This window comes from Sapajus apella, unplaced genomic scaffold (genome assembly GCF_009761245.1).
Source record: "Sapajus apella isolate SASKATOON/1434 unplaced genomic scaffold, GSC_monkey_1.0 scaffold35, whole genome shotgun sequence".
NCBI lineage: Eukaryota > Metazoa > Chordata > Mammalia > Primates > Cebidae > Sapajus > Sapajus apella.
In genome coordinates this window covers 19,572,595-19,585,021 of record NW_022436975.1, presented here as the reverse complement: position 1 = coordinate 19,585,021, position 12,427 = coordinate 19,572,595, and the positions used below count along the sequence as shown (strand labels likewise).

General features: G+C 39.7%; 1 protein-coding gene across 2 annotated transcripts in view; it reads right to left on the bottom strand.

Annotated features, from left to right (window-relative positions):
• Positions 1-1,999: 1,999 nt before the first annotated feature.
• The window catches only part of CUNH8orf34 (chromosome unknown C8orf34 homolog), a 442,661-nt gene continuing 432,233 nt past the window's right edge, over positions 2,000-12,427 (bottom strand). For both annotated transcript variants that reach the window (XM_032296290.1, XM_032296289.1), the window contains 2 exons: positions 6,640-6,699; positions 2,000-4,320 (listed from right to left, as the gene is read on the bottom strand). In XM_032296290.1, the coding sequence (XP_032152181.1) occupies positions 4,313-4,320; positions 6,640-6,699 (68 nt within the window). In that variant the 3' untranslated portion in view covers positions 2,000-4,312. The remainder of the gene's footprint in view (positions 4,321-6,639; positions 6,700-12,427) is intronic.

Here is a 12,427-nt window from a genome sequence, read left to right as displayed (position 1 = left end):
TGGTTGTCAGGTGTGGGTCCTCAGCATCCTGTCTTTTGTTCTTAAGATTTACTGTAACTGTCTGTCAGTGTTGTCCCCCACTAGCCACCTAGCTCCACAAATGCAAGGACTGTGTATGTCCTACTGCTTCTGAGTCCCCAGAATCTAATACAATAATAGATGCACAGTGGCTGTTCAGGAAGTATTTGTTGAGTAAGTTTTAAATGAAGCAGGGTGAGGAATCTAACATTCTGTGGATGAGATATTCCCTTCTCCTAAAGAAACCAGGTAGAGCAATAATCAGCCCATGAGACCTTTCTCTTTTCTTTGTCTGGGTGCACCCTGGTAGTGACATCATACAAGGATAGTCACAGCTCCTGCCTGCCTCATTCCTAGAGGCTCTATCCAAGGTGAACATTTACTTGGCCTTCCAGCTAAAAGAAGAACAAGCCATTTTCAATGGAAGTATATTCTAGGAAGAATATAGTACGTATAGTGTCAGATGGAGATTTGAATCTAATTGGGAAAATTACTATGAAAAAAGCATAAAATCGTTATTTTCTATTTTCTTAGTAGCTGTGACACCTCTTTCTTGTTTTTTCTTTATTTTTCCAGAGACGTTTTTGTTGGCTCTTTTCTGTTGGTTTTTGTTGCTCTCTTTTTGCCTGACCTCTAAACCTAGGTATCCTTAGAGAGGCTAGATCTATTCAAGCCACAGGCTCTCCTCAGGCAATGTGCACAATTTCATCATTTTCACAAACCCATATATACATATGAATGACATGTCTGTATCTTCAGCATTGCACTTTGGCCCCTGTATTTACTGAACATTTTAGATCAAATGTCCTATAGGCAGCTCCAAGTTAACACCTCCAGCAGCAAATCTCCCGTTTTTTTTGTTTGCTTTTGTTTTGTTTCTATTGTCTTATTTTTTTTTTCTGTTGTCCTATCACCACTCCCAGTCCAAGCCATAGATTCAAGAGGCACACTTGAAAACTACCTTACCCTTTCCTTCTATGTGCAATAATTCCACAAGAACCACCCTTAAATACGTTTTGGTCCTACCTGTTCCTTTGTTTCTGGAATATCCAAACAACCATTCAACCTTTACTATCTTTTGCCCTAATAAAAACTTAAATAGACCTTCGTCATGTTATGTTAGGTCTCACAACAGCCCCCTAACCAGTTTCTCTATTTCCAGGCTTGCCAACTTCCTGTTTCTCCTACTCCTGCATTTTTACTCACAGCTACCAAGGTGAGCTAATCTATTCATCCAATAGTGTCACTCCTCTCCCCTGCTGAAAATCTTTGGTAGCTCTCTTCAGCCATGGCTCTCATCCTTGGCTATTCAAAAGAATCAAGTGAGCAGGATTTTCATAAATAGGGATTTGGTATCCCTCTCAGTCCTACTGAATTCTCAATCCCAGAGAGTAGGGCCTGAGCATCTGGGACTCTGCTGAACAGCCAGAGTTGAAGCCTACAAGGTGGCATATGAGAATTTCCGTAGCCCAATCCCTGCCCATTTCTCTACCCATCAACTACTACATCATATCACACTGTATCTGCTCTAGTAATGAATATCGTGCATTTATTCCACTCACTGCCATGCAAACTCTACCCACTCAGACATCTGTACTGGGTTTATTCTGTTGCTCCCACTAAAACCCTCCTACCTATCTTCATTGTTCCATTGACTCTGCTTCATCTTTAAAGGACTTGCTGAGGCATCATCTCTTCCAGGAAGCCTTCTCTGACTTCCTACCCACCCCACAACTCACTCACTTCCAAGTCTAGGTCCAAGATGTATTCACAAGTGTTCTTTTATATTCACACAGTACTCTGGCCTGTAAATGTCTTTGTCATATCACACTACAACATTTTGCTTAAATTATATGCTCATATGTATGTTTCCCTCACTAGACTGTGATGATCTCTGTGTCCAGAAAGTCAGAAGCTACTTCAGCCCCCTTCAGGGACACACAGAGGAGCATTTTGAGAAGCTCTTTTAGTGCAGGTTTTGCAAGCTTCATCATTGCAGTAAATCTGGAGCTATGTCAAGAAACCCAAAAGAGGCAAAAAGAGTAATGGGAGCCAAGAGGGGTGCCAAGAAATTCAGGTTTCATGTGTGACATTTGAAACGAAAGATCGGGAAGCAACCTGGAGAAATTTCCTGATTTTGTACTTAGCTGTTCACTAGCTTTGGCCTCTGTCCTTGGCCTCCGAAAATGGTTAAAGGCATTGACAAAAGAGAGCAGAGATTGGCGCGCGCGCGCGCGCGCGCGCACGTGTGTGTGTGTGTGTGTGTGTGTGTGTGTGTGTGTGTGTGTGTGTGTCCTGCCTCACAGCTGCTGATGAAGATTTTCTCGTTGATTAAACACCAGCCAGGCTCCTCTCAGTCCTCTTTTCAACTAACCTTCAACCTTGGCCTAGAAAAACTGTCAGATAAACAAATTTCATCTACCCCAACCCCCACATTAAATGACTTCAACAAATACTAACGTAGTTTCTAACACTTCAAGGGTATGTCCTTGGGATGATGACTCCAGAATCATAACTTCCTGACTGAGAAAGCTCAAGGCTGTAAAACAATTTTACTATTTTGTTCTAGCCAACACCTGAATAGGGTCCCTGTCTCCCAGTCTCTGAGGGAGGGTAGGAATCTGACTTTGATAAGCATCGGTTAGCAAACCCAGATAGCTCCACGTGGATCAACTCCACTTTCTCACATTTTGTAAATGTCCACTTCCCTGATTCTGCTCAAGCTCTTGCTGTTCCCCCTCCCTAGCTCCTCATTCTTCTTCTATGAGGTCTGGTCACCTCTGTGCAAATCAAAGTTCTGTTCAGTTCACACTGGATCTACTTCTCTACTGCAATAGTTAATGACTAATGAAAATTTGTCTTTACCACTTCCCTTAGTGTCTGGGTTTCTTTATCTTTGACAGCACCTTCAGTAATACACATTCTGATATCCTTGGGAATCCGATTCTTGAGGCTGATGAGGCACTTAGTAGGGCAACTATTTCCAGGAAAATCTCAGTGAGCAAAAGGAGGATGAAAACCCACCAGGCAATGGTTGGAGGAAAGTGTGGCTCCAATGAAAGCATTAGGGGTGACATATTTTAAAGAAAAAATATTTCCAATAGAAAAACCATTTGGATCCTCAGGTGAACATTTTTGAAGAAATATTCCTCATGGCAAGGATTTTTCAATAGAGGAGTGTTCTTGTCCCATGAACTTACTGTCTTGACTTCTCTCCTTTCTGACTAAAAAATCTACTGTTTCTAAACCTTTCTTTTTTCTACCTATAAAACACAAAAGTTTTATGAAAATGAGTTACATGAGTTTCTAAACAAAAGAAAATATTAACAGAAGAAAAACTGTTATATTACTTGATTTAGGGAATTGACTTAATCTGTACAATCTGAATTTTTTTATTATTTATCCATGTTCTGGCCTTTAACATTTGTTTCCTTGAGAGTTACATAGTTTTATAATTTAACCTTAAGTCGTAAAGGTCCAGAAAGAAAACTCAGATTAAAAGACAAATAAAACAGACAGTAGAGATACTCAATAGATTTACTTAGATCCATTCACTTAGCATCAATGCACAACACATTCCAAAAGCAAGCATATATTAAATTTAAAATGAATAATATTAATTGGGTTCAATAATTGGATAAATGGTCAAACGATTTTTATTGTCTATGTTTTGGGCCATGCATTTCATTCCTTATTGGCTTGCTTTATTGAATTAACATATCAATTATTTGTTTTGATAGGAATAGAGAAAATAATCATGAGAAGGGGCAGTGGTGGAGAATATACTTCTTACTGCCGCACACAACATGTATGGCAGGTGATGATACCAAACAGCTAACATCTGCGGAGACCTAAATGGCACATCTTGGCACATGTGGATAAGTATAATGTTTATTAATCTAAAAAATGAGAAAATATTATAAAAATAGAAGTAGAAAACCCTAGACAAGTTAAAATACAGAAAAATTTTAAGCAAAGTTATTTGAATCAGGCAATATTTAATATATCAAATATTAATCTTAATAACTATGTATAAAGTAATCTAAACCCAAGACACTAACCATGCCAAAAGGCTGCAGGCCTCCTGACCACCCCATAATCCTTTGGTAGGATTAATATTCTCTGATTACATACTTCAGCACCCCCTGGTTACAATAGTACTTGTTTATTATTGAGATTATAAAAATAACCATTCTCTAAATGATTACACATAGTAAATAAAATTAGAACTATAGATAAGGATTTGAATAACTGCAGTTTCTTTAAGGACCACTTCCAACTTCTTCTGTCTATTTCACAAACCTGCAGAGGAGAAATGAAACAAAAGAAAATGTGCTTAATAACATGTCTACATTATAGCATATTAAAAAGAAAAATTGATATTTTAATGATTTCCTCTATTCCAATGAACCTTTACAATGATATTGACATTAGAATACTACCTCTATTAATCATATTTGTAGCCGATATGTCAATTTCTGATATCTGTATAAAATTCTAATCACATTAGATGGCAATGTGGTTAGGCTTTGTGTCCTGACCCAAAGCTCATCTTCAATTACAATTCCCATAATATACATGTGTCAAGGGTGAGACCAGATGGAGGTAATTCAGTCATGGGTATGAACTCCCCCATGCTGTTCTTGTGAAAGGAGGTGAATTCTCAGGAGATCCGATGGTTTTATAAAGGGCTCTTCCCCCTTCACTCTGCACTTCTTCCTGCTGCTTTGTGAAGAAGGTGCCTTGCCTCCTCTTTGCCTTCTGCCATGATTGTAAGTTTCCTGAGTCCTCCTCAGCCATGCTGAACTGTGAGGCACTCAACCCTCTTTCCTTTATAAATTATCCAGTCTCAGGTATGTCTTTATAGCAGTGTGAAAACAGACTAATACAGATGGCAAGGGAAAATATTCAAGTTTCTAGAATATTTTACTTTTTTTTTTCTGCTTCGTATCATAGTTATATTTAATATTTTGATTTACCATAAATATTTTGAAGGAAGACCTTCAATCTCAATCTTACTCACAGGACCTAAAAGAATGCTTTGTGTGTGGCATTTGCTTAATAAATATTTATTTGATGAAAGAGAGGAAACAAAGTTAATGAGGGAGAGAAAGAGAGGGAAAGAGAATCTGGTTGTTTTTGCACACTTTTTATTTATCTGGAATGCTTTACTTACTCCAACCCCAGCTAACTCTTTTATCAACTACATCTTTCATTCCTTTATGCTTTACCCTTAGACATTACTTTCTCTTGACCCTTTGACTACTAGTCAAGCTAGAACTTTCCTGATGCACATACTCATTCTCATGCTTCTATAATCACCATCAACAGCATTTTGTGTAAGTAGCTGTTCACTGTGTGTCTTCTCCACAATTTAGTAAGTTCCATGATGAGAAGACCTATGATAGGTGCTGTATCACACATGATAATGATATGTTCTATTCTCTGACAGTAGTTCCTGATCCATTATAGGTTTTAAATATGAATCACATGAGTGATTTACTTGTTAGAGCTCTTGAACTAAACAGCAGTATGCCTGTATATCATACAAAGTGTTCTTGATGGGCTGAGGAACAGAACCACATGAGGTATAGGTACCTATATAACCATATAGATACATGTTGTATACCAATATTTAATAATATATACCTCATCCTTCATTATGGATTCATAGCTTTCTAATATGCAGATTGCTACAATTTTTAAATCAATCTCTTTTTTTGATTATTAGGTTGTTTCTATTTTTTACATGCTTTCCATGTTCTCTTGTAAAAAACATTTTCATGCTTTATTATAAAACATGTGGCAATGAACATAATATTCTGATAGCTATATCATACTGCATTGAAGAAATTATTTATTTAGGTAATGTCCTAATGCAGAATTATTGAGTCAATGAGCAATTACAGCAGAGCAAAACTGAATTAGCAGCCAGCAGTAACAGTAAACTCCCCATTAATCAATGTGTTTATGCAGAGTCTGGGTGACCATTTGGTAGGGATATTGCAGAGAAAAGGCTAGCATTAGATTAGGGAAGAAGTAGCCGGTTCTAAGTTCTTTCCAGTTTAATATTCTGTGATTCTATGAGTGGTAAGGATAAACTCAACACCTTTGCTTTTCTCTGAAACATACTTAAGAGATGATACAGTGTTTTTTTTTTTATTTTTGTGTATATAGTTCATACAGTAGCCTCACATTCATGGATGTGAAATTATTCTGTGATGCTATAACTGCAGGGAATATATAATAGCATCATATTGTCCATGGCCTACATGTGGGAGAATATGTTTTTTAGCTCTTACCTATCTAGAAGATATTATTTTTCCTGTCATGGAGAAAGGGTTTAAAACACCCATCCTCCCACCTTAGCAAGGAAGAATGGAGACTAAATGAGAACTCTGAAACCTATAGAACACACACACACACACGCACACACACACAGAGAGAGAGAGAGAGAGAGAGAGAAGAAATCTTATAATCTTATGCAGGGTACTTGGAGAAAAACCTATTCTCATTAGAGGTCATGAGGACTAGGTATTTTGTAAAATACAAATCCTGAGCAATTTTAGAAAGTACCCGTCATTAACTGACATTGATATTAAGTGCCCTGAGCAAACATACCAGAGTAGACCAGTGTAGGACAAGAAGAGCATGGAACGCAAAGAAGAAGATCAGCAGAACCTGCACAACGAAAGAAACAGAGATAATATGCCAGGCCAGGAAAAATAATTTATTAAATATCATTTCCTAGTGGTTTAACAAATTTCTAGTGAAGATTAATTGAAATTAATATCAAAACTATATTTATAGTATGTACAGTGCTAGAATTCTATATTTTGACTGCTTAGTAGTGTGTATATCCTCATTCCATTAGTCAGCCATTTTCCACTTAAACTTCTGGTAAGTTTTCCAATAAAATCTAAGGCAAAATGCCCCTCTAGAGAGTGTTCTGGGTATGTATGTGGTCTGTGCGAAGATCCCTTATAAACTGCAGTCATAATTGTGAAGCCCAGCATGCGTCAGGCAGGAAAGCCATGGTCTGCTCTGCAGACTGTGCCCCAGCAAAGCTTATTCAGTCCCAGACATGTACATGCTACTTATTGTGATGCTACAAAATTATAAATTAGTACATTATCAAGCTATATGATTTCATGGCATAGTATATATGTGTATGTCTGTGTATGTGTATATATGTGTGTGTGTGTGTGTGTGGTGTGTGTGTACACATATATATGTGTACACACACTATATTGTCTGGTTCATAGCATTACAGGCTAAATGTGATTCCTCTGAACCCAGCCCTGAGGCAGAAGAATATGAGACTATCTTTGAAGGAAAGAGAAAGTTATGCATCTTGGGGAAATGGGGCATGACTATTCTAGTTCAAAAGAGTGGCAAAATAAAACAGGGTGAAAGCAGATGAAATAAAAAAGATGATAAGTAATTCCACATGTCTTGAAAAAAAGGAAATATATTAAGTCCAAATTTTCCACGGCATCTTTTAGAACACTAGCCCTACAAGATATTAATCTAGATGATTCACAAACAAATGGTTCATTGGTCAAATAATTTTGGACAACATCATACTATATCTGATTTTTGAAGAATCAAAATATACAACAGCACATTAAAGATTCTTAGAAGTCCTACACTAAGAAAAATGATTTAACCTGATATTTACCAAAGCTATTTTAGAATATATTCTAATATAACACTCACTTTTAAAAATTCTATAGAACACTTATTGGTTAAGTGCTACTTCAACTAGAATGAAATGGCTTGTTGATTTGGTGGTCATTTCATACATTCTGCAGCAAAATGCAGACAAGGATGGATTTTATATTCAGCTAGACCTGAGTTTAAATCTTATCTTCACCCTTTCCTATCTATGTCCCCTTGAGTAAGTCAGCATTGCTCAGAATCCTTCCCAGAGGATGGCTCTAAGAAAAATACTTTTGAAAGTATCGGAGGAGGATCCAAGATGGCCGTTTAGGAACAGCTCAGGATTGCAGCTCCCAGTGAAAGCACAGAGGGTGAGTGGATGCCACGTTTTTATTGCCCACAGATTAGGAAATTCCTGGGTGGAGGAGCTCCACGGTCGCCAGCGCGGCTGTTTTGGCCAGCGCGGCTCTGCCGGCCGGCGCTGCTGCTTTGCCCCGCGCGGCTGCTTTGTCGGCGCCCCGGAGCCGCGGTTCTCCGTACAAAATACACCGGTCCGGGGCCCTTTAGGCTGGCGAATGGAGCCACGGGAAGTCGCCGATTCGCCGGTTCAAAAAGGGGACTGAGCAGAGAACCAGGACAGTAGATTCCAGGGCCAAAAAAAAAAAAAAAAAAAAACACCACAAACCTCAGTGCCGCTGTTTAAGCCAGCACAGTGAGTGGCCGCAGGGGAAAACAAACAGACCCCGGCGCCTCTTCAACAGGCGACTGGAACACCAACTTAAAAAAAGCTCTGAGGCAGGGAGCCAGGCGATCAGGCTCGGCTGGCCCCACCCCCACAAAAGAACAGCAACCAGAAACTCTGGATTGAGAGTTTCACAGCAAGCACAGCTGAACCCGGGACAGTCCAGCTCTGTGGGGGAGGGGCGTCCGCCATTACCGAGGCAGCCCGCCATTACTGAGGCAGCCTGCCATTGCCAAGGCAACCCGCCACAGCAGAGACTCCGCCTCAACAGAGGCGGGCCACCATCACCAAAGCAGTTCTAACTACACCCATATAAACAGGACTGCAGGGAAGTTCACTCAGCAGCTGGGCGGAGCCCACAGCAGCTCAGCAAAGCCTCTACAGGCAGACAGTGACTAGGCTGCCTCCTTGCTGGGCAGGGCAGGTCTGAAGGAAAAAAAAAAGAAGGCAGCAGCATAACAGAAACTCATAAATAAAGCCCTAAATCCCTGGGACAGAGCACCCGGGAACAAAAAACAGTATATGAGTTCTGCTGCAGCAGACCTAAAAGTACCTGCCCAGCAGCTCTGAATGAACAACAACAGAGCTCACAGCTCACCATTTGAGCTCCTATAAAGAAGAGACCGTCTCCTCAAGCAGCTACCTGACCCCCATATATCCAAAGAGACGCCTCATAAAAGAGATCAGATTGACACTAGGCGGGTATCCTTCTGGGACAAAGATAGCAGAAGAAGAAAACTGGTAACAACCCTTGCTGTTCAACAGCTGCTGCAGGTGAACCCCAGGCAAGCAGGGCCTGGAGTGAACCTCAGCAGACCTACAGCAGAGGGTCCAGACTGTCAGAAGGAAAACCAATAAACAGAAATAACCGCCTCATCAACAAACAGAACGTCAATCTGAAAGATTTCAGACCCAATCTGAAAGCCAGCAACTACAAAGTCGACAGGTGGATAAATCCTTAAAGATGGGAAGAAACCAGCGCAAAAAGGATGAAAACACCCGAAACCAGAACACCTCTCCTCCTACAAGGGATCACAACTCCTCACCAGCAAGGGAACAAGGTTGGATGGAGAACGAGTGTGATGAAATGACAGAATCAGACTTCAGAAGGTGGGTAGTAAGAAACTTCTGTGAACTTAAAGAACATGTTCTAACCAAATGCAAAGAAACTAAGAACCTTGAAAAAAGATTTGACGAAATGCTAACGAGAATGGACAAAATAGGAATATAAGTGAATTGATGGAGCTGAAAAATGCAACACGAGAACTTCGTGAAGCATGCACAAGTATCAAAAGCCGAATTGACCAAGCAGAAGAAAGGATATCAGAGGTCGAAGATCAACTCAATGAAATAAATAAAACGGGAAGGCAAGACTGGAGAAAAAAGGGTAAAAAGGAATGAACAAACTCTCCAAGAAATGTGGGACTATGTGAAAAGACCTAATCTACATTAGATAGGGGTACCGGAATGCGACGAAGAGAATGAATCCAAGCTGGAAAATACTCTTCAGGATATTATCCAGGAAAACTTCCCCAACCTAGCAAGGCAGGCAAACATTCAAGTCCAGGAAATACAGAGAACACCACAAAGATATTCGTCAAGAAGAGCAACCCCAAGGCACATAATCGTCAGATTCACCAGGGTTGAAATGAAGGAGAAAATAGTAAGGGCAGCCAGAGAGAAAGGTCGGGTTACCCACAAAGGGAAGCCCATCAGACTCACAGCAGATCTCTCAGCAGAAACCCTACAAGCCAGAAGAGAGTGGGGACCAATATTCAACATCCTTAAAGAAAAGAACTTTCAACCCAGAATCTCCTATCCAGCCAAACTAAGCTTCCTAAGTGAAGGAAAAATAAAATCCTTTGGGAACATGCAAGTACTCAGAGATTTCGTCACCATCAGGCCAGTTCTACAAGAGCTCCTGAAAGAGGCTCTACACATATAAAGGAACAACAAGTACCAGCTCAACTAAAGGGCAAAACACCCAGCTAGCACCAAAATGGCAGTATCAAATTCACACATAACAATATTAACCCTAAATGTAAATGGACCAAATGCCCCAATTGAAAGACACAGGCTGGCAAATTGCATAAAAAGCCAAAACCCATCGGTGTGCTGTATCCAGGAAACCCATCTCACATGCAAGGATACACTAAGGCTCAAAATAAAGGGATGGAGGAAGATTTACCAAGCAAATGGAGAGCAAAAAAAAGCAGGAGTTGCAATTCTCATCTCTGATAAATTAGACTTTAAAGCAACTAAGATCATAAGAGACAAAGAGGGACATTACATAATGGTAAAAGGATCAATGCAACAAGAAGACCTAATGATCCTAAATATATATGCACCCAATACAGGAGCACCCAGATACATAAGGCAAGTTCTTAATGACTTACAAAGAGACTTAGACTCCCACACAATAATAGTGGGAGACTTTAACACCCCATTGTCAACATTAGACAGATCAACCAGACAGAAAATTAACAAGGATATCCAGGACTTGAACTCAGACCTGGACCAAGAAAATCTAATAGACATTTACAGAACTCTCCACCCCAAATCCACAGAATATACATTCTTCTCAGCACCACATCACACCTACTCTAAAATTGACCACATAATTGGGAGTAAATCACTCCTCAGCAAATGCAAAAGAACGGAAATCATAACAAACAGTCTCTCAGACCACAGTGCAATCAAGATAGAACTCAGAATTCAAAAACTAACTCAGAACCGCACAGCTTCATGGAAACTGAACAACTTGCTCTTGAATGTTGACTGGATAAACAATGAAATGAAGATAGAAATAAAGATGTTCTTGAAAACCAACAAGAATGAAGACTCAACATACCAGAATCTCTGGGACACATTTAAAGCAGTCTCTAGAGGAAAATATATAGCAATAAGTGCCCACATGAGAAGCAAGGAGAGATCAAAAATTGACACCCTATCGTCAAAACTGAAAGAGCTAGAGGAGCAAGATCAAAAAAACTCAAAGTCTAGCAGAAGACAAGAAATAGCTAAGATCAGAGCAGAACTGAAGGAGATAGAGACACAAAAAACCCTTCCAAAAATCAATAAATCCAGGAGCTGGTTTTTTGAAAAGATCAACAAAATAGACAGACCACTAGCCAGATTAATAAAAAAGAAAAGAGAGAATAACCAAATTGATGCAATAAAAAATGATAAAGGGGATATCACCACAGATTCCACAGAAATTCAAACCATCATCAGAGATTATTACAAACAACTCTATGCACATAAACTAATAAACCTGGAAGAAATGGATAAATTCCTGGACACTTGCCTCCTGCCAAGCCTAAACCAGGAAGAAGCCGAAACCCTGAACAGACCCATAACAAGGTCTGAAGTTGAGGCAGCAATTAAGAGCTTACCACCCAAAAAAGCCCAGGTCCAGATGGGTTCACAGGTGAATTCTACCAGACGTACAAAGAGGAGCTGGTACCATTCCTTCTGAAACTATTCCCAACAATACAAAAAGAGGGACTTCTTCCCAAATCATTTTATGACACCAACATCATCCTGATTCCAAAACCTGGCAGAGACTCAACAAGAAAAGAAAACTTCAGGCCAATATCCATGATGAACATAGATGCAAAATTCTTCAATAAAATACTGACAAGCCGATTGCAACCGCACATCAAAAAGCTTATCCACCATGATCAAGTAGGCTTCATCCCTGGGATGCAAAGCTGGTCCAACATACGCAAGTCTATAAACGTAATTCACCACATAAACAGAACCAAAGACAAAAACCACATGATTATCTCAATTGATGCAGAGAAGGCCTTTGACAAAATTCCGAAGGCCTTTGACAAAATTCCATAGCCCTTTATGCTAGAAACCCTCAATAAGCTAGGTATCGATGGAACGTATCTCAAAATAATAAAAGCTATTTATGACAAACCAACAGCCAATATCATACTGAATGCACAAAAACTGGAAGCATTCCCCTTGAAGTGTGGCACCAGGCAAGGATGCCCT